The sequence below is a fragment of the Amyelois transitella genome, chromosome 15 (genome assembly GCF_032362555.1).
Source record: "Amyelois transitella isolate CPQ chromosome 15, ilAmyTran1.1, whole genome shotgun sequence".
In the NCBI taxonomy this organism is placed as follows: domain Eukaryota; kingdom Metazoa; phylum Arthropoda; class Insecta; order Lepidoptera; family Pyralidae; genus Amyelois; species Amyelois transitella.
In genome coordinates this window covers 614181-635301 of record NC_083518.1, presented here as the reverse complement: position 1 = coordinate 635301, position 21121 = coordinate 614181, and the positions used below count along the sequence as shown (strand labels likewise).

At 37.8% G+C, this 21121-nt stretch overlaps 2 protein-coding genes across 2 annotated transcripts in view; both read left to right on the top strand.

The window, feature by feature from the left end:
- The window catches only part of LOC132902561 (uncharacterized protein CG43867), a 358449-nt gene that overhangs the window by 238856 nt on the left and 98472 nt on the right, over positions 1-21121 (top strand). The window lies entirely within an intron of this gene.
- On the top strand, positions 408-13726 carry LOC132902566 (epidermal retinol dehydrogenase 2-like). Its single transcript, XM_060948321.1, has 2 exons — positions 408-497; positions 13321-13726. Exons 1-2 carry the CDS (start codon positions 408-410, stop codon positions 13717-13719), a joined length of 489 nt encoding a protein of 162 aa, XP_060804304.1. The 3' UTR covers positions 13720-13726.

The following is a 21121-nucleotide window of genomic DNA, read 5'->3' as shown; positions in this document are numbered from 1 at the left end:
AGTAAATATTGTGTTCTTTTTCTCATCAGTTTTATTTCAGTTTCCCGAAATCTGTCGACGCAGCATCATCCTCCTCGGAGCTTCGAGTCCCATTCAATTACTTCCACAAAATTCCCTTATTCGGCGAGATTTTTATCTCATATCTCATAAAAAAATTTAGCTTACAGTGATTTTTTTTTTCAATTTTCTTTCAGATACCAATTGTCTTCCTAAATCTAGTCCAAAATGCTAGTCTAAAAATACCTTTAATCAAAAAAGCCGTTACCAAAGTTTGAAAATAGAGAGTGAACTAAAAAAAAAAACGAACGTATATATTTAAATCAATTGGAACGTGTTCTGTGAAGTGCTCGTGAGTGTTTAGAAGTTGTGTGTTCTCATGCGGTGTGACTGCGGTCGGATGAAGCTCGATGACGAACAACAATAACGGTGTGAGCGGCAGCGCGGGCGGCGAGCCCGCCTCGGCCGATATGGACTCGCTGGAGGAAATGCTTCGTAAGGTGAGACTAAGGATACTAGCTATTTTCAGTGTTTAGGTCTAACTTACACTGGTGCATCCTTTTTTATATTTCAAAAAAACCCTTACACTCACCTCTCTGGAGAGGAGCCCAGGGTGCGCTAAAGACCGTGCTTCAGAATTGGGTGAGACAGGTTTTTACACAAAGCAATTCCTGATCTCCACAACCTTACCCCATAATGCGGTCATGGTTACACACATGCAGTTGCCTGAATGTGCAGATTTCACTGTCAAAACACGAAATTCCTTTACCACTTTTTACCTTATCCTAAAATGAATAAATGTCATGTCGTGTGTTAATTAACCTTAAACATTCAATTCATGGTAGTTTCAAAATGCAAATCTTCCACTTCTATTACCCGACGTAGTAAAAGTAGTATGCAAATGTATGCAAAACAGGGATTTCCTTCATAAAAGGCTTTGTGTAATATGGGATATGAAGTCGGTTCATGGCAAAATAATGCATGTTTAACTCCGGCAAAGAAAAATTAAGATTGAATTTCTTGGAAAAATAAAGGGGCATTATTGCGATTTGAGATTGATGATATAAAAGAAAACTTAAGTTTGCTAAGGTTTTGCATACATACATAAAATCATGCCTCTTACCCGGAGGGGTAGGCAGAGACTACATCTTTTCACTTGCCACGATCTCTGCATACTGCCTTCGCTTCATCCACATTCAATATAGTACGTATTTAGGTATGTAGTTATCGGCAAAGGAAGGAATTATAGAAATTTTATGCAGCAAAACCTTAGGTTAATTAAGGACGTCCTGGGAAAGGGTCAGGTCAAGAGTACCCGAAATCGCCGAGCTTGCATGGAAGAGAGATATGACTGTGGATGAAGCGAAATAAGTATGCAGCGATCGTGGCAAGTAGTAAGATGTAGTCTCTGCCTACCTCTGCGGGAAAAAGGCGTGATTTTTTATGTATGTACGTATGTCTTTATTCCCTATGGGGTAGACAAAGCCAATATAAATAATCACGAGAGGCCATGGTCACATACATGGCTTAATAATGAAAATAATATAGCCCATCGCCTACAAGAAGAATCTTAAGTGTTTGTAACTTTCCCTTAGTCGCCTTTTACGGCATCCATGGGATATGGAAAACCTACAAATTTCAGGTAAGGATCTGAATTGTGTTAGGGTTTAAATTTTCATACATACATATGGTCACGTCTATATCCCTTGCGGGGTAGACAGAGCCAACAGTCTTGAAAAGACTGAATGGACACGTTCAGCTGTTTGGAATAATGATAGAATTGAGATTCAAATAGGTTGCTAGCCCATCGCCTAGAAAATAATACCAAGTTTGTAAGCCTATCCATTAGTCGCCTTTTACGACATCCATGGGAAACAGATGGAGTGGTCCTATTCTTTTTTGTATTGGTGCCGGGAACCACACGGCACCTTTAAATTTTATGTAGAAATAACATTCCCACTTCTGGGTCGTGGTCATAGAACCTCCAGGACCCAGGGTCCCGGACAATTGCCAGGAGGATGATGATGACATATATCATCACTAATGATGGATTACGACTTGGCTTCAAGTATCATTAGCGTATCGTACGCTGGAATAGTTCGCAGTTACACCGCTAAATATTGTATGTAATGTAGGTACGGAAGTGTAACATGATTGTCAGATTATTTTTCTTAAGAATTTCATCTACAATAAAATGTTTTCTTATATTCTTTTTTCAAACATTATATAAACTAACTCCTTTAGAACTGTTAGAAATAGATTATAAAATTTCAACCAAAAATTGTGCCCGACACATGATGGCAATGGTCGATGTAAATGGTATATTCAACGCAAAAATAATTTTTCAATTCGAACCAAAAGTTTCCAGAGATTAGAGCGTTCAAACAAACAAACAAACTCTTCAGCTTTATAATATTAGTATAAATTTTATATATTCGCGAATTACCTTTTTGTACTTTCGTTATTTTGATGTCGCGTGTAGTAATTAGCATCCGAGCTGCTGTTGTATGCACGTAGATAACAGCTATTTATCATATCGTGCAATCAGCTGTATTAACTATGGAGTGTTACTATAAACTATGGTAATCAGTAATCGTTTTGATGTCGAATAATGTTTTATATTTAATTTGTTTACATACATACACTAGCTGTGCCCGCGACTTCGTCCGCGTGGAATAATTATTTTGGGCAGCATTGAATCCCTCAAGGATGAATAATTTTCCCCGTTTTTTTTTTCGTTTTCCATTATTTCTTCGGTCCTTATAGTTTCAGCGTGATGTTATATTCAACATAAAAAGAATTTTTCAATTCGAACCAGTAGTTCTTGAGATTAACGCCTTCAAACAAACAAACAAACAAACTCTTCAGCTTCATAATATTAGTATAGATATAACATACATACATACATAAAATCACGCCTCTTTCCCGGAGGGGTAGGCAGAGACTACCTCTTTCCACTTGCCACGATCTCTGCATACTTCTTTCGCTTCGTCCACATTCATAACTCTCTTCATACAAGCTCGGCGGTTTCGGGTACTTTTGACCTGACCCTTTACCAGGACGTCCTTAATTTGATCAAGATACGTTCGTCTAGGTCTTCCCACTCCGACCTTTCCCTCCACACTCTCCTTGTATATCTGCTTAGTCAACTGTATAGATATAATCCGGTATATAACCCTTGCGGGGTGGACAGAGCAAACAGTCTCGAAAAGACAGAAAGGCTCAGCTTTTTGGCTCAATGATAGAATTGAGAGTGTAAATGTAGTAAAATCACCCACTTCTAGAGAAGGCATACCTTGATAAAATGGGGTATATACTGGCTATGGATCAGGTCAAGAGTGTTTCACCGACTAGCATGTATGAAGAAAGTCACAAATGTGGATGAAGCGAAAGAAGTATGCAAGGATCTTGGCAATTGGGAATATGTTGTGTCTGCCCCCCATTTCCCGGTATTCGGTTCACTTTGGAATAGTACCAATCTTTACCATAGAAGTCGTAACAGGAGACTACGGGATAGGCTAATAATCTTGGTACTCTTTTTTTGGACGATGGGCTGGCAATGTGTCGCCAACCGGCCGAACGTAGCTTTTCAGTCTTTGTGCGACTGTTGACTCTGTCTGCCCCGTAAGGGATTAAGACGTGATATATATAGATACACATATGTGTGTGTGTGTGTAAATATGTATTTCTCCTATTATAAACACTTCAAAATAAAGCAACATCCAACCCATCACTTATCGAACATTTATTATCGACCAGGCATACGGCCCTCAATTTCCGAGAGCATTCGTTAAAATGACAAAAACCCGTCGTCGCCCGACAAAAAAAAAACAGCTGAAACGCGCTCGGGGGTGTTTTCGACACGTGTCGTGCAGACTAGTGCACCTGGAAGTAATTTTTAGGGTTCCATGTTTATAGGTGTCATATTGGGACCCCAATATTTAGGCGTCTGAGTGACTGTACTAATCTACGTACATTCATATAGTCACGTCTTTATCCCTTGCGGGGTAGACAGAGACGACAGTCTTGAAAAGACTGATAGGCCACGTTCAGCTGTTTGGCTTTAAGATAGAATTGAGATACAAATAGTGACAGTTATATTTACGGGTTGGTTTAACGAGACATTTCCATACCAGGTGCAGAATCAACTTTGACCCACATAGAAAGATAGATATGTAGATAGATAAAACTCTTTATTGCACCATAAGAAAACATACATTGTAACGTGTGGTTCCCGGCACCAATAGAAAAAAGAATAGGACCACTCCATCTCTCTCCCATGGATGTCGTAAAAGGCGACTAAGGGCTTATAAACTAGGGATTCTTCTTTTGTTGGATGGGCTAGCAACCTGTCACTATTTGAATCTCAATTCTATCATTAAGCCAAATAGTTGAACGTGGCCATTCAGTCTTTTCAAGACTGTTGGCTCTGTCTACCCCGCTAAGGATATAAACGAGACCATATGTATGTATGTATACATACATAACAACAGAGTGTTATCACATCTGTGCATTGGATCTGAGAACCAAGCTCATTTATAAAGGGTTCATTGTGCAAATACTTCTCGTTCATGTGGCGTAGTCATACAAATATTTAGCGCCCTCTGCCACCCTTAATCCAGATCACAGGCCGTCGCGTTTTCAATTTTAATTTCACTCGAAATTTATATGGCGTTCCTGTTTATTTTTATCCCATTGGTGATAGAAGGTAGACATGCAATCACCCTCTACAAGAGTCGCCTGTGTAAATCCCTAAATACTAAGTATACATACATACATATGGTCACGTCTATATCCCTTGCGGGGTAGACAGAGCCAACAGTCTTGTAAAGACTGATAGGCCACGTTCAGCTATTTGGCTTAATGATAGAATTGAGGTTCAAATAGTGACAGGTTGCTAGCCCATCGCCTTAAAAAGAATCCCAAGTAAGTAAGCCTATCCCTTAGTCGCCTTTACGACATCCATGGGAAAGAGATGGAGTGGTCCCATTCTTTTTTGTATTGGTGCCGGGAACCACACGGCACGTTCACATCGTATTTTGGATATTCTCAAGTTTCCACATGAGCGAATCACTGAGTAAAACCAAGTTAATATAAATCTATTTCAAGAGCAAAATAAAACCGTATAAGCTCATTGCACCGGCAAGCGAACTCAGTTTATTAAGTAAACTACTTCAACGTCTTTGAGAATAAAAATAAAAAGCTCGCATCAGCTAAAAGCTCCACTGTTTTCCCTGGGAAACACCAATTAGTGGTGTAATTTTATGAATGAATATTACACTATAAATTATTACAAGCTAAGGTTCACTTCACTTTTTAATGGCGTCGGTGGTCGAATTGTTAAAGGCACAGGTTCGAATCCCATCTCGGTTATGTACAAAGTACTGTTTTCTAAGTTATGTACATTAGTTTGAATACTAACCGATGCTTTTACGCTGTGGAAAAACTGCGTGAGGAACTTGCACATTCAGACAACTGGATGTGTATCCAATACGGGTTAGGTTCCCCTGCAAAGGTTGCGGAGGTCAGATGGGAGTCGCTTCGTGTAAAAACCTGACTCACCAAATCTAGGATCCATGGTCAAAGGCTCCCGGGCTCCTCTCCAGAGTGGTGAGGATGCAATAGGGACTTAAGCCAGGAGGAAGCAGATTCACTTCTGTGGATGAAAGTTAAGATTAAGACACATAAGAAAACCACTTTATTATGCTATACATATAAACAGACTAACAGACAATTTTTTTTTTCATATTAACCTTTGCAGGGAAACCTAACTCATATTGGATAGTGGTAACACATTCAGTTCCTTGAATGTGCAGGTGTGTCACGATGTTTTCCCTCACCGTAAGTCCACAAACGTTCTGTACATAATAAATATAAATAAAAAATCTCGTATTTTTATGTATGTCATTAAATAACTCTGGAACTGATTTAAATTTCACTTTTCTGTAATTTGTTGTAACTTAAAAGACAAAAATGTATGAAAAATGATATATTTAGTAGAGATATTTGTATTTTTTGTTTTATCAGCAACATAAATACGTAATTTTTAATTTCAGCATTCTAGCTATATAAGAATAGGGTCCCGTACAGAACCCTAAAATGGCAGATACGATTACTAGGTTACTGAGAATTAAGACATTGTTTATTTAAACAAAAGTGAATGACGAACATCATTTTTTAAACAAAAACTGAATTCTAACAACTATTTTTGATGCATTTGGCAGTTCTTCAAAAAAATCGTATTTTTATATATATATATATTTTCTACGAAAAATTTTGTATTTTCGCCTTTCCCTAACCTCAAAAATCTAATTTCACCCAAACCGAAGGGAAACTTCGGATCACACGGCTGTTTATTATTTATTGCCGGCGTAATAACTTTACTCAGGTTTATTTGTTCCAGTAACTCGTTATAAGATCCCCGCAAATTCCAAAAGTCGATTTATTTATTCATTCAAAACGTTGAATTTGTCGTCCGTCTTGTTTTAAGGCCGAATTGAATTTTAAAGGATACGTTTTTGATAAAAATTATCTGGTCCATAGACGTAGGATAAAAGCGGATGGGGTGTGACTTGAAAAAAAGTGAAGCATTGTAATAGCAGCGTTGTACGCATATTGAGTCATACATAACTTGCCATTTCATGAGATAATCTATGTCGCATCTATTTTTTATTTTATTTATTTTATTTATCTATGATGTAATGGCGGCCGACCGTCATTATGATGTATTGATGAGGTATGCGTGTGGCGTGTATATATACAGTAGGCCGGCATAATATTGATGCTTCATTTTGCCGTGTAGTAAAACCCCGTCCGCCTTTTTTCTACGTCTACGATCTTTTCGATATATTACGAATTAGAGAGATTTATCTTAAACTAGAGTACGGCCACTAGCCCCGCCAGCGTATGACTAAAAACCTCGCTTATTTCCGTTCCCGCGGGAATTTCGGGAAGTTTTTCTTAGCCTACATCACAGTAACTATGTGCATGCTAGATAAGCGTGTGATAGTAGGTTGAAAGATCAGTCAGTTAATCTCACTTACCGTAATAAGTATATGTACCAGCTGTTGTCCGCGACTTTGTTCGCCGTAAAAGTTTACTAATAAGTATTGTCCGCGAACATACAAAATTAGAATAAATGGGAATCTCTTGGATAAGTAACCGTCACTTACCATCAGGTGAGATGGAAGACAAACGCCGAATCCAATACCGAATTAAAAAAAAAACAGTATTCTTATTTCATACCCAAGTTTAACTTATACAATCATTAGTAAATCATGATATATGTGTACGGGGTAGACAGAGCCAAATAGTCTCGAAAAGACTGAATGGCCACGTTCAGCTGTTTGGCTTTTTGATAGAATTGAGATTCAAATAGTGACAGGTTGCTAGCCCATCGCCTAAAGGAAGAATCCCAAGTTTATAAGGAGTAGTCCTATTCTTTTTTCTATTGGTGCCGGGAACCACACGGCACATAATTTTACTTTCAGTGATTTTAATTGCAAAGGGACTAAAGGCGAAACTTGAAAGATTTTAAGCCGAAAGCCGTAAAAACTTGAGCCGATGACTTCGACGGCGCTTGTCGGCTTAACTTAGGCTTTCAAGTTCGGCTTTACGAAGACTTTGAAATGTTCTCATACGTGTACTTTTAGACGATTGTAGACGCTTTTGTGACGTAAGTATTTTTGATTGGTATAGATAGGAAAATCCCTCACAGGAATAAGTTCGCATCAAACGAACTTACAGTGAAGTTCGATCAGTACTATATGAGTCACTTTTTCGATAAAAAAAGATAAGGGCATATATGTGTTTTAATACATATATTCCCTAATCTTTATCTTCGAATAAAATGACGAACTAATAATTTATGAATAGCAAAATATATTGTTAGTAAAAACGAATAAAAAAACAACACTTAAATAATGAAACCATTGAAAAAAATTACCGTGTTTTAGTTTCAATTCATGTGGCGTTTACATACATACATAACTCGCATACCATTTGCGCCCAGTTAATTAAAGGGAATATTAAAACATAATGACGTCTCCTGCAATGCAGTTCAAAAAGGGGGGTTGGGGCCAGCAGGAGAGGGGGATGGGGGGGAGGGCAATTGGCATAAAATGCGCAGTTGGCGTTAAACCGATTAATGTACATACCACACGCAAGAATGCAGTTAAAGAATAAAAAGGTTGGGACCTGTTTGGATGACACCTGTTATACCGAAATTTATTGTAGGCTAATTCTACGAATAAAAATATTAATAAGAAAAAAAAGTGAGCAAAGGAATCCTAAGGCTTTTTCTGCTGTTTAATTTTTGACATTCTCTCACTTAATTTTTATTCATTACATTTTTTTATCTTTTTATTATTAGATTTTTATCATTTAATTATTTTGTATTCAAAAGATGTTTATACGATGTCTCACATTGTTTGATTCAATTATATTCACTTGTTTACATCTGTTATAAAAGGTAAAGAAAAGCAAACTGATTGATTTGATTGACCGACTGACATATCAACTCATAGCCCAAACCAAACCTAAATATATAATTATTTAGGTTTGGTTAAATTCTCCCACTGCACTCTTAGATCATATATGATCTAAGAGTGCAGTGGGAGAATTTAATTAAATTCCCGCGGGATCGAAAATTAACGGGATTATTCGTTTGACGCGAGCAAGAGACACCAGCGAACTTTATTAGTGAAAGAGGATTTTTTTTTAAACTAATCTTCAAGTCTGAATCAAACGATGGACATACTAAATACATTCTCTCAACGTCCTAAAGGGTTTGAACCCTCACTAGCTGACTACAGACCAAGTTTACAGTCAAGGTAACAGTAACAAGTTCCATACGAAGTTTCTAATACCATGCTTTTATGGTACCACGTTTACTTAGTTGCTGACTTGCCATGTAATATTGGGTGTTTATGTTAAGTCTCGCGCATTAGTGTAAGATTATTTAGAACATAGTAAAATATATTTGAATATAACTTATTTTTTTTTTCTTTTATTCGTTATTATGAAGCGTCTGGCACATAATATAATAATTGTCATATGAAATGATACTAGCTACGAGTATTAAGCTAAGCCCAAACAAGTTTTCTAGTATTATAGGACTAACTCTAACTTAGTGAAACGTATACACAATCATGCATCTTTCCCAGAGAAGTAGGTAGAGGCTACATTTTTTTTTTATTTTTATTTAGGCAACAAACCACTTGTATTTCGTCACTATTCTTGTGAAAGCTCATAGATAGGTTTAGGATTATTTTGATCGTTTGCCATTAGCACGATATTTTAAAACATGTAAGTATATTCAAACTAAGGTCAATTATAAAATGTAAAATTTTTATCACGATTTCGATGATCGAATTCAGGACTTTGCTTCTCATAAGCATGCACAATAACCACTACATTGTAAAAGTCTAAATTATTCAACAAATGTTTGAAACTGTAATTTTTTTAATAGATGACCGTTCACATTTTCACATTTCGTTCGACGCGTACAAATGCTGTTTGTAATTTCGCTCGGGGCGGCAACAATGGAGCTTAACGTTCCGTTTTTCGAAATTTTATTACCCTGGCCGTAGTGGCGATCAAAGGAACAGCTCAATAAAGTATGTGCCCCGAGCAATGCGGATTTAATAGACAGATTTCTGTTCGGAATGGAGTGTTAAAAAGATTCGTATTGAAATTATTAGTTTTACATTCATTCATGTTTTTTTACCCGTGCATGACGTAAAAGGCGACTAACTGTTACTATTTGAATCTCAATTCTATCATCAAGCCAAACAGCTGAACGTGGCCTATCAGTCTTTTTAAGACTGTTGGCTCTGTCTACCCCGCAAGGGATATAGACATGATTATGTATGTATGTATGCTCTTTGGTTGTCGCTGTTGCTGGTAGCAAGAAGTAAATATAGTGTATGTTAGCTGCCTCTTCCCGCGTATATTGTAAAATCCAATCGAGGGATAGGCTTATAAACTTACGATGCTTTAGATGATGAACTAAGTCACTTATTCGGAATCATGACTTACTTCGAGGCTAACTTAATCTGTGTAATTTATCACGTATATATTTATTTATTTATAGATTAAACAATTAATCCCTTACGAGGTAGATAGAGACAAACTTCTTGAAAAGACTAGTGTTATTTGAAAATGCATTATAAGTGATAGCTGAGGAATGCTTTTCTGTAAAAATATTAAAATCAATCATAATCACGTCTTTATTCGTTACGGGGTAGACAGAGCCAACCAAGGTGACGTTGTGAAAACTCGTTTCCCCTTATTTATCTCATAGAAAAACCACAAGGAAGAGGCAAAGTGTTCCTTGTTGAAGTTCCGGGAACCACACGAGACTTTTAGAAACGATGTCAAGGTCATATTGCAGAATGGGACAATTTCGTCCAACTGCGTTGTACTAAAAGTTTCACCTGGAATTTTGCGAGTGTGAAATTCCAGCAGTAGTTTTGATAAATCAAGCGATTTAGAGCATTGCTCGGTCAGCGACGAAAGACACAAGTTATAAGAGAGTGAAGTTTAGAAATAAATATTTATTTATTTAAAACATTATTGCACAAAAAATAAATTCAAAGAGCTCTATGAGATTCTATCACTAAGCTAAACAGCTGAACGTGGCCTATCAGTAATTTCCAGACTGTTGGCTCTATCTATCCCACAAGGGATATAGACTTATCTACGTGATATCCAGTAAAAATTTAAATTTTTTGTTAAAAATAAAATCTTCTGTAACTGAGTGGCTGACCGACAATGCACAGCCCAAACAACTGAATCTAGTGATTTGAAATTTGGCATCAAGGTACACTTCTAATGTGGTCAAGGGGAGGATAAGAGAGGATTCTCCAAAATTCGCGCCAGAACGGCAATTAACGGAATTAAAACGAGTGCCGTGTGGTTCCCGGCACCATAAGAAAAATAGTAGGACCACTCCAACTCTTTCCCATGGATGTTGTAAAAGGCGACTAAGGGTTAGGCTTATAAACTTGGTTTTCTTTTTTAGGCGATGGGCTAGCAACCTGTCGCTATTATTTGAGTCTCAATTCTATCATTAACACGTATAGCTGAACGTGGCCATTCAGTCTTTTCAAGACTGTTGGCTCTGTCTACCCCTCAAGGGATATAGATGTGACCATATGTATGTATGTAAAACGTAAACTCTTTAGCTGGCAACTCTAATAACATATAAATAAATAAATATAAATATATACGGGACAAATTACACTGATTGAGTTATAATAAGTCTAAGTCGCCTTATAATAAGTAAGATCGCCTATGACTTGGACCACACAATCACACCGTACCGACGACGTTCCGTATATTTTACGAGTGCCCACGGACGTCTGTGAACGGCGCCTTAGTGCACCTGATTGTTGGCTCTTAACTCTATAATTTAGATAAAACGGAACGGCGGCGATTAAGTCGAGACCTCTTTGACTCTTGAAGACAATATTTTATGGTCACTGTAACACTGAGAGCTTAGAAATTCTGTGATTTGAGATTTGTTTTTTTGAGCGTTAGCGTTTGAGAGAAATATACTTATATACATATAATCACGCCTATATCCCTTGCGGGGTAGACAGAGCCAACAGTCTTAAAAAGATTAATAGGCCACGTTCAGCTGTTAGGCTTAATGATAGAATTAAAATTCAAATAGTGACAGGTAGCTAGCTCATCGCCTAAATGAAGAATCCTATGTTTTTACACACCTACTCCTTAGTCGCCTTTTACGACATCCAAGGTAAAGCAATGGAGTGATCCTATTTTTTTTTTCAAAAGCTTTTATTTAGTACGACTTGTTTATATTTGTGCCGGGAACCACACGGCACATTTGTTCGACCACCAAGTGACTTAGTCGAGACTTGTCGAGCAAATCAAGTATACTGGAATAGGCGGTTCATCTGTCACGTAGTGTGAAGTGTCTCCTAGGACCATTTGAGGACCTTCAATATACAAGTGGTCCTCGTCAAGAACCTAGGGTCCAATGGGATCTTAAAATACATACATTTATTAATATAATCACGTCTATGCCCCTTGCGGGGTATACAGAGCCAGAGTCTTGAAAGACTGATGGTCCATATTCAGTTGTTGGGCGTAATAATAGAATTAAGATTCGAACAGTGATCACCCTATATATCCCTGAGTCGCCTTTTACGACATCCATGGGAAAGAGATGGAGTGTTCCTATTCTTTTTTATATTGGTGCCGGGAACCACACCTAATTATTGGTAACTCCTGTATAGGTAATCGTACTAGAGGCGTATTGACTAGCGAAATTTGTTTGTTTGTTTGAACGCGCTAATCTCAGGAACTACTGATTAAAAATGAAAAATTTTTGTGTTGAATAGACCATTTATCGAGGAAAGCTTTAGACTATTTAATATCACGCTGCAACTATTAGGAGCGAAGAAATAATGGAAAATGTGAAAAGAAAACGGGGAAAATTATTCATCCTTGAGGGCTTCAATGATGCCCAAAATAACTATTCCGCGCGGACGAAGTCGCGGGCACAGAAGTCAGTTAATGCAAAAGTGATCACATCAATGATGATGCTTTGTTTAGAATTGGTTCCGAAGCTGTACAAACAGATTATGAGATAAATGTTTAGTGAAGCGGCAGTAAACTTGGTTTTAAGTTATTTATTTGACGTCAACCAATGTTGTGAAACCAAAAGATTTGACAATTATTAAGCGATATGATAGTATCCTATAATAATGAATAAAAATGTTGAATTTGAATTTTGAATTTTGAGTAGACCTTTAAAACGGCTACATTTTTACATCGTTGAAAAAAAAAAGTCTGCAATAAATTTTTAAAAAAACATTCCGTTCTTTTAAAACACCATACGTACAATTTTCAAAAATTAAAACCATTCCATTTTCAAACCCCGATATCCTTCTATTTTTGAACATTCGAATCCTTAAAAATTCAACCCTGCAAACAGCGGTCTCGTCACGAAATGACAGCCGGGCGCGGTTCAAATGCAAATCAAACGAGCATTGCTCGCTTGGAACTGAATTGTTGATTTTAACTCTTAACGATCTGCGAAATGTACAATTAACTTCGGGCCGGCAGTCTGAGGTGAGCCGGCGTTTTTGTTATGATAAACTTTTCCCTGCTGAAACCTGTGGTTTTACCGGCTGGATTTATATTAATTAATTTCTGCTGAAGGTCTAAGTTTTAGGTATCTTACAAAACAGAGGATAAAATACACTTGCGTACCTACTTAAAACGTGCTACGTATGTAAAATGTCTGTTTTGCAAACAAAAAATAAATATATACGGGACAAATTACACAATTAGCATGGTCATATAGTGGCGCTGACCTCCGTAGCTGGACTGAGCTATATCAAGGATCAGTTACCTTTGAGCGTGGCCCAGTTTGCAGTCCAGGGGCTGGCCGAGTCTCTCATGGAGGATCTCAGGATACATAAGGTGGAAGGTGTCCATGTAACACTGACTCATATTTATCCGTTCATCGTTGAAGAAAGTTCAGATGTAAGGCTGAAAATACCAAGCTACTTCGGCCCCATAACGCCTGCGCTGGCGGCGTCGTCGATCCTCGACAGTGTCCGTCGGAACTACCACTCGGCTTCAGTACCGAAGCACCTGGTGTACCTCGGTCGCCTTCTACGAGTGCTGCCAAGGAAGGCGACCGTTCTCATCAGGGATTTGCTCGATACCGGAGTGGACTTTGCTTAGTGAAATTGTGAAAGTGCCGTGTGGTTCCCGGCACTATTACAAAAAAGAATAGGACCACTCCATCTCTTTCCCATGGATGTCGTAAAAGGCGACTAAGGGATAGGCTTATAAACTTAGGATTCCTCTTTTAGGCGATGGGCTAGCAACCTGTCACTATTTGAATCTCGGTTCTATCATTAAGCCAAATAGCTGAACGTGGCCATTCAGTCTTTTCAAGACTGTTGGCTCTGTCTACCCCGCAAGGGATATAGACGTGACCATATGTATGTATGTATGTACAAATTACACAGATTGAGTTAGCATCGAAGTAAGTTCGAAGCTTGTGTTACGAAATACTAAGTCAACGATACTATATTTGATAATGAATACTTATATAAATATACTTCCAAACAATCAAACATAGCCAAACCAAGACGCAGGCCAATCAGAGAAAGTTCGTTTCTCATCGTGCCCTGGCCGGAATTAGAACCCGGGACCTCCAGTATCACACACAAGCGCACCACCACTGCGCCACAGAGGCCGTTAAATTAAAAAGCAATCAGAAAAAATATACACTTTATTCAATAGCGCAAAGCATTGTAGCAACACATTCAGTCACCAAAGTTACTGTGGAAATCGACGCAGACATCCATCAAAAGATAACCGAAAAACGGAAGAAAATGCCTACCATCAATTAGGGTAACAAAAATTAGCAGTTAACAAAGAGTCACAGTAATAAATCAAAGGCGACAAGATCAACCGGGCCGTATCTGCACCTTAACCGGGTCTTAGCGGTCGTGGCGCGAATACATTAGCGGGTTATCCGCCCCGGGCGAGTTTTATCCGGACATCCGCGCACATGATTATCCGCATTTCCTTGATGTAACACAGATGTAGAAAAAATAGATTAAGCGTTCTTTTTTTTTTCGAACTTTAGCAATTTTGAATCCGAGATTAAGTGGCCTGAAATTTCTTGGGATAAAATAGTTAAGGTTCTATTAGCCCTTCACCAACAACTTCTTCTTTAAGTCAGCCGTTGTTACAATACTTTTTGCCAATAATTTTAAGATTTAATATTATGTAATTGAATTATTACAACAACGCAATACTACCATTAAAATCTGGATATCTTATAGTAATATACCTTATCTGAACTTATGATTTGTTCTTGTATAAATGAATAGACAAATACATTTAAAATCAACTGAAGTTTTAATTGTCGTCTCTTCCTGTAATACGTATTCACGCTATATCCGTGTTTTCTCCGTAATGCTAGCATGTTTCGTTTTTAATCTGCCCCATCTTGATTTTCTGCCATACCACAATGTTCACGAGATTTTTTCTTACATTTTGCTTTAAAAAGAACTGTCTTATCAAATAGGTTATTTTGAATGGTACATAATTTTGTGATTTTGTATATCCACATACATACATATCGTCACGTCTATATCCCTTGTGGGGTAGACAGAGCCAACAGTGTTGAAAAGACTGATATGCCACGTTCAGTTATTTGGCTTAATAATAGAATTAAGATCCAAATAGTGACAGGTTGCTAGCCCATCGCCTAAAAAAGAAACCCAAGTTTGTAAGCGTATCCCTTAGTCGCCTTTTACGACATCCATGAGAAAGAAATGGAGTGATTCTTTTCTTTTTACCAATACAAAAAAGACACATTTTGTATATGTAGTTAGAAGATTACGCATACTAGAAATTAAGACGTTATCCTACCGGGTAAAAACGTTTTAATTTTGTAGCAATTTTGTCGCCAAACTCGGCCCGGGTAACTTTCTCCGGGTAACTTTCCCGCGGCCCGGTCGTAACCGACGATCCCGCCCCACTTTCCAGTTGGTACGCGGCAGACCGCGCCGCGTGGTTCCCGGCACCAATACAAAAAAGAATAGGACCACTCCATCTCTTTCCCATGGATGTCGTAAAAGGCGACTAAGAGATAGGCTTACAAACTTGGGATTCTTTTTCGGGCGATGGGCTAGCAACCTGTCACTATTTGAATCTCAATTATATCGTTAAGCCAAATAGCTGAACGTGGCCATTCAGTCTTTTCAAGACTGTTGGCTCTGTCTACCCCGCAAGGGAACGGGGGTATGTATGCGTCAGGCACGTCTAGCATTGTCCCAATTCGACTTAGAAGCCCTTTGAATCGGATTATCGATTCTCCTTGCGTAGGTACTGTTGTTTGGAATAATTCTGTTTGCAGCCCAGGTGTTGTTCGCTCAGGGAATGCTGTCGAGGGAATAGTCGGTCGCGTTTCGAATAATTATGTCAAGCGGAGTTAATGTTTAATTTTAAAACGTTTACTAGAAAGTGTTAAGTTAATTAAAAAATCAAAGGAACGACCATACCGCCTTACCCGGGCCGCACTGTGATAAAAAAAGAATAGGACCACTGCATCTCTTACCCATGGATATCGTAAAAGGCGACTAAGGGACAGGCTCACAAACTAGGGATTCTTTTTTAGGCGATGGTTTAGCAACCTGTCACTATTCGAATGTCAATTCTATCTTAAAGCCCAATAGTTGAACGTGGCCATTCAGTCTTTTCAAGACTGTTGGCTCTGTCTACCCCGCAAGGGATATAGACGTGACCATATGTATGTATGTATGTACAGTTTATATAATACTTATAGTTTGTTACGCCAAAAAGTACACCACAGAAAAATATTTCAGTGCATTACCTAAGCCAATTTCGTCACACACAAACAGCAGATACTAATAAATCAAAAAACACAATAATGAATCGGGAATCATTACGTTACACAAGTACATAAATAGATGCGATAACTCCACCCGGGTCGACTGGCAACTAAGATAAATGCTCTTCGGAGCTAATTGGAGCTAAACGCTAATAAATCAATACTAGTGGCGAAGTCTTACCCGGGCCGCGCTGTGAACCGGGCGAAAAGTGTTACGTGGTACGTCACTAGCCTGTTACGATACATACATACATATATATAAAATCACGTCTATTTCCCTTGCGGGGTAAACAGAGCCAACAGTCTTGAAAATACTGATAGGCCACGTTCAGCTGTTTGGCTTAATGATAGAATTGCGATTCAAATAGTGACAGGTTGCTAGCCCATCGCCTAAAATAAGAATCTCAAGTTTAAAAGCCTTTCCCTTAGTCACCTTTTACGGAATCTCTTTAATAATTTCCTCTCGTATTTTATTCAAAAATATAACAATCGAAATAACATTTGGCAAATGGCAGCGGATTATTGTGACGTTTCGTTTCACGTAACCATTTTTTTTATCGGACTTTCAAAATGTTGGTTCAAAATGTCATATAATCTGGGCGCATGACGGATATGCTGATTGCGGATAAAGCTTTGAATTGATTTTTTTATCTTTACAAATTGAAAGGATTTTTATTTTATGAATTTTTCAATTGAAAGTTATTGTTTGAATTTTTTTGTTTTTTTTTTGTTTTTGTTACGTGTTGTTCTTTATTGCCGTGTGGTTGTGGTGGTGTGGTTCCCGGCACCAATAGAAAAAAGAATAGGACCACTCCATCTCTTTCCCATGGATGTCGTAAAAGTAGTCTTATAAACTTGGGATTCTTCTTTTCGGCGATGGGCTAGCAACCTGTCACTATTTGAATCTCAATTCTATCTTAAAGCCAAATAGCTGAACATGGCCTATTAGTCTTTTTAAGACTGTTGGCTCTGTCTACCCCGCAAGGGATATAGACGTGATTATACATATGTATGTTGTTTATTATCTAAATCATATTTCAATTCCATTTTGAGAAGAACAGTTTGACCTTTCAGTCTTTTCAAGACTGTTATGGAGAACGGGTGGACTGTATATTTGAGCTGCCTAACTTTGCTGTGTCATCTGACTTATAGGTTTATGAATAAAACACAATTTGATAGCTGAAGACTGGCCGGCGGAGTATGTGTGCACTAGTTGACTTGGTGTATTGAAGTCAACAAAGTTATAAGCTCGTACTGGCTTTTATTTAATTTTTAATAATATTCAGCATAAGGTAAATGAAAAAAATATTTAATTATATAATTTTTCACTTTGAGACCAGCGTTGTGGTATATACCACGACGAATGCTCAGGGGGGCACTTTGGTACAAAAGTTGTTTGGAGTTAATGTTTCCATTCTTGATACATAATTATGTACCAAATAAACATTTTTTCTTTCTAAATAAAAATATTCCTAGCTTCGCGTACCAAAATTGACATCAAATATCGTACAAAGGCCTCCGCAGACCTGATACTTTCAATCAAATAACGTTTTCCAATTTGGTAAAAGCTGGCTCATCAATACTGCAAAAGAATTTGAAGTTGACTGGCGGACAGGGTTATCACACGTATGGTCTTGTTTACATTAAAAATATATACATACATATGGTCACGTCTATATCCCTGGCGGGGTAGACAGAGCCAACAGTCTTGAAAAGACTGAATGGCCACGTTCAGCTATTTGGCTTAATGATAGAATTGAGATTCAAAGAGTGACAGGTTGCTAGCCCATCGCCTAGAAAAGAATCACAAGTTTGTAAGCCTATCCCTTAGACGCCTTTTACGACATCCACGGGAAAGAGATGGAGTGGTCCTATTCTTTTTTTGTATTGGTGCCGGGAACCACACGGCACTTACATTAAAAATGTAGCTTTAATTTAATGTTCTATGCATAAACGTAAAAAATGGTATTAGTATTTATGTAGGTGTATTAGGGTTTTATTTTTATTGATTAAAACATCAAATTAAGTAGATGAATATAATGCTGACATGTCATAACTGTAATTTACTTCATTGATAGAAAGTGAAAAAAATTAGGTCAGACGATATCGATACGTTGTGTATGGATCGCAAAATTATGATTGTGATTAGAGTTTTATGGAAGAAAAAAGGCGAGATCTTTGCCCAGCAGTTGGATACAAAAGCTTAAAAAAGGGAGTTAACAGTTAACAGGCAATTATTTTCAATGCAATCATTGCCAACCCTAATGGCGACAGACTGTGAATGTCACACGAAACGAATACCCTTGTGCTTTGTGTTGCTGATAAAAGTAAAAGAATTTTCTTATTTTTCACTAGCTGACCCGGCAAACGCTGTTTTGCCAATTATTTTTATATATTATTACGGAACCCTATTTTTTTCTAAAATAAAATATAGTCTATGTTACTCGTGGATATTGCAGCTTTCGAATGGTGTAAGAATTTTTAAAATCGGTCCAGTAGTTTTTGAGCCTATTCATTACAACCGAACAAACAAAGTTTTCCTCTTTATAATATTAGTGTAGATAAATCAACTTTGTTTTGGAATCTTAGTCATCTTTAATTGAGGGGGGAGTGCCGTGTGGCACCGACACCAATAAAAAAAAAGAATAGGACCACGCCATCTCGTCCCCATGGATGTCGTAAAAGGCGACTAAGGGATACCTAGGCTTGTAAACTTGGGATTCTTCTTTTAGGCGATAGCCTAGCAACCTGTCACTATTTGAATCTCAATTCTATCATTAAGCCAAACAGCTGAACGTAGGCCACGTTCAGCTGTTTGGCTTAATGATAGAATCATCAATCAGTCTTTTCAAGACTATTGGCTCTGTCTACCCCGCAAGGGATTGAGACGTGATTATGTGTATGTGTGTGTGTTTAATTGAGAAGGAAGAACGTCGGTGGTCGGTAAGGTAAGGTGTCAGGTTAAAATGCGTGAAGCGCAGAAAAGCCCAGGTTCAAATCCCACCTCGGCCATGTGCTATGTGTCCCAATAACTATTTCAAAGTTATTAACATTAGTTTGAAAATTATCCGACATTTTCCAAACAGAAAGACTGATTTTTTTTAAAAGACTTACTATTATATTTAAATTTTAACAAACCATATAAAAGACATATCTTAGCAGGTAAACATTGGTAAAACTAGCCAAAAAAAACAGGCAATTAGTGCCCATAAAAACGATAAGTACCAAATTAACCGGGTCGGGGTTATTCATGAAAGCAATAACCGGTTATAAGCTGAACGGCACAAAACGTCCGCGGGCGCGTTTAATCCCGCCGGTAATATATGCACGGCACGGCACGGCCGGGTTAAGGCTGGGTATAGCTGTGCAGTGTTCGGTCCTTATATCCGGGTTATAATTCCTTGATTGATCGCGCGCAGGGTTAATTTTGTGTTAAAGGAATGCTTTGGCCGTGACTTGAAATACGAGGCGTGTACTTTTAGTGCGCCGTGTGGTTCCCGGCCTTAATAAAAAAGAAAAAATAGGACCACTAATTCTCTTTCCCATGTCGTAAAAGGCGTTTAAGGGATATCTTAAATATTTGGGATTCCTCTTTAGAACGATGGGTTAGCAACCTGTCAGTAATTGAATCTCAATACTATTATTAAGATGAACGGCTGAACGTGACCTTTCAGTGACTGTTGGCTCTGTCTATTCCGCAGGGGATATAGACGTGACCAGACCATATGTATGTATGTATAAATAAATAATAAATAAATATATATATGGGATAAATTAAACAGATTGAGTTAGCCTCGAAGTAAGTTCGTGACTTGTGTTACGAGATACTAACTCAACGATACTATATTTTATAATGAATACTAATATAGATAAACATCCAAGACTCAGGCCAATCAGAAAAAGTTTCTCATTATGCCCTGGCCGGGATTTGAACCCGGGACCTCCGGTGTCACAGACAAGCGTAGGTACTACCGCCGCGCCACAGAGGCCGTCAAAATGTATGTAGGAATACTTATATATTCCTTTTTTCGCCAACTTTCAAATCATCTTAGACTTTAAAGAATTTATGAAATAATAAACATTTGTAAGATCAAAGATGAAATTGAGTAAGGTCCCTTGGCAAACTGAGGCGTTTCATCTTCACTTCGTTATATTCTATTGAATTTGCATTATTTTTCTCAGCCGCGTTAACCCATCTCTGAGAGGGGTCGTTTCCACCTTTTCACGACAGAATACTTAGTTATTCCATGGAATAATTTAACTGGAAATGTGAAAATTGTAAGCATCTTTCTTGGTGTTATTATTTTAGAGTTGAGTTTGGACAAATGTATTATATATTTAACATACATACATACAATCACGTCTATATTCATTGCGGGGTAGACAGAGCCAACAGTCTTGAAGAGACTGATAGGCCACATTGAGCTATTTGGCTTAATGATAGAATTGAGATTTAAAAAGTGACAGTTTTTAAGCCTATCCCTTAGTCGTCTTTTACAACATCCACGGGAACGAGATGGAGTGGTCGTATTCTTTTTTATTGGTGCCGGGAACCACACAGCACACACATAATTTTTTTTTGCAGTAGAATTAATTTCATCTCTTTTTTCACAAAAACAAAACGGCTATTCATTTTTATTATGCCACTAGGTACATCAAACCTCCAGATAACTCAGTTAACCTTTTTTCCTAATTGTTTCACCCGGTTTTCCT

Excerpts from the sequence above, each read along its gene's own strand:
- LOC132902566 (XM_060948321.1), top strand. The coding sequence starts at position 408 with ATGACGAACAACAATAACGGTGTGAGCGGCAGCGCGGGCGGCGAGCCC. Across the intron at positions 498-13,320 it reads TGGAGGAAATGCTTCGTAAG|CATGGTCATATAGTGGCGCT; the intron begins GTGAGACTAAGG and ends TTACACAATTAG.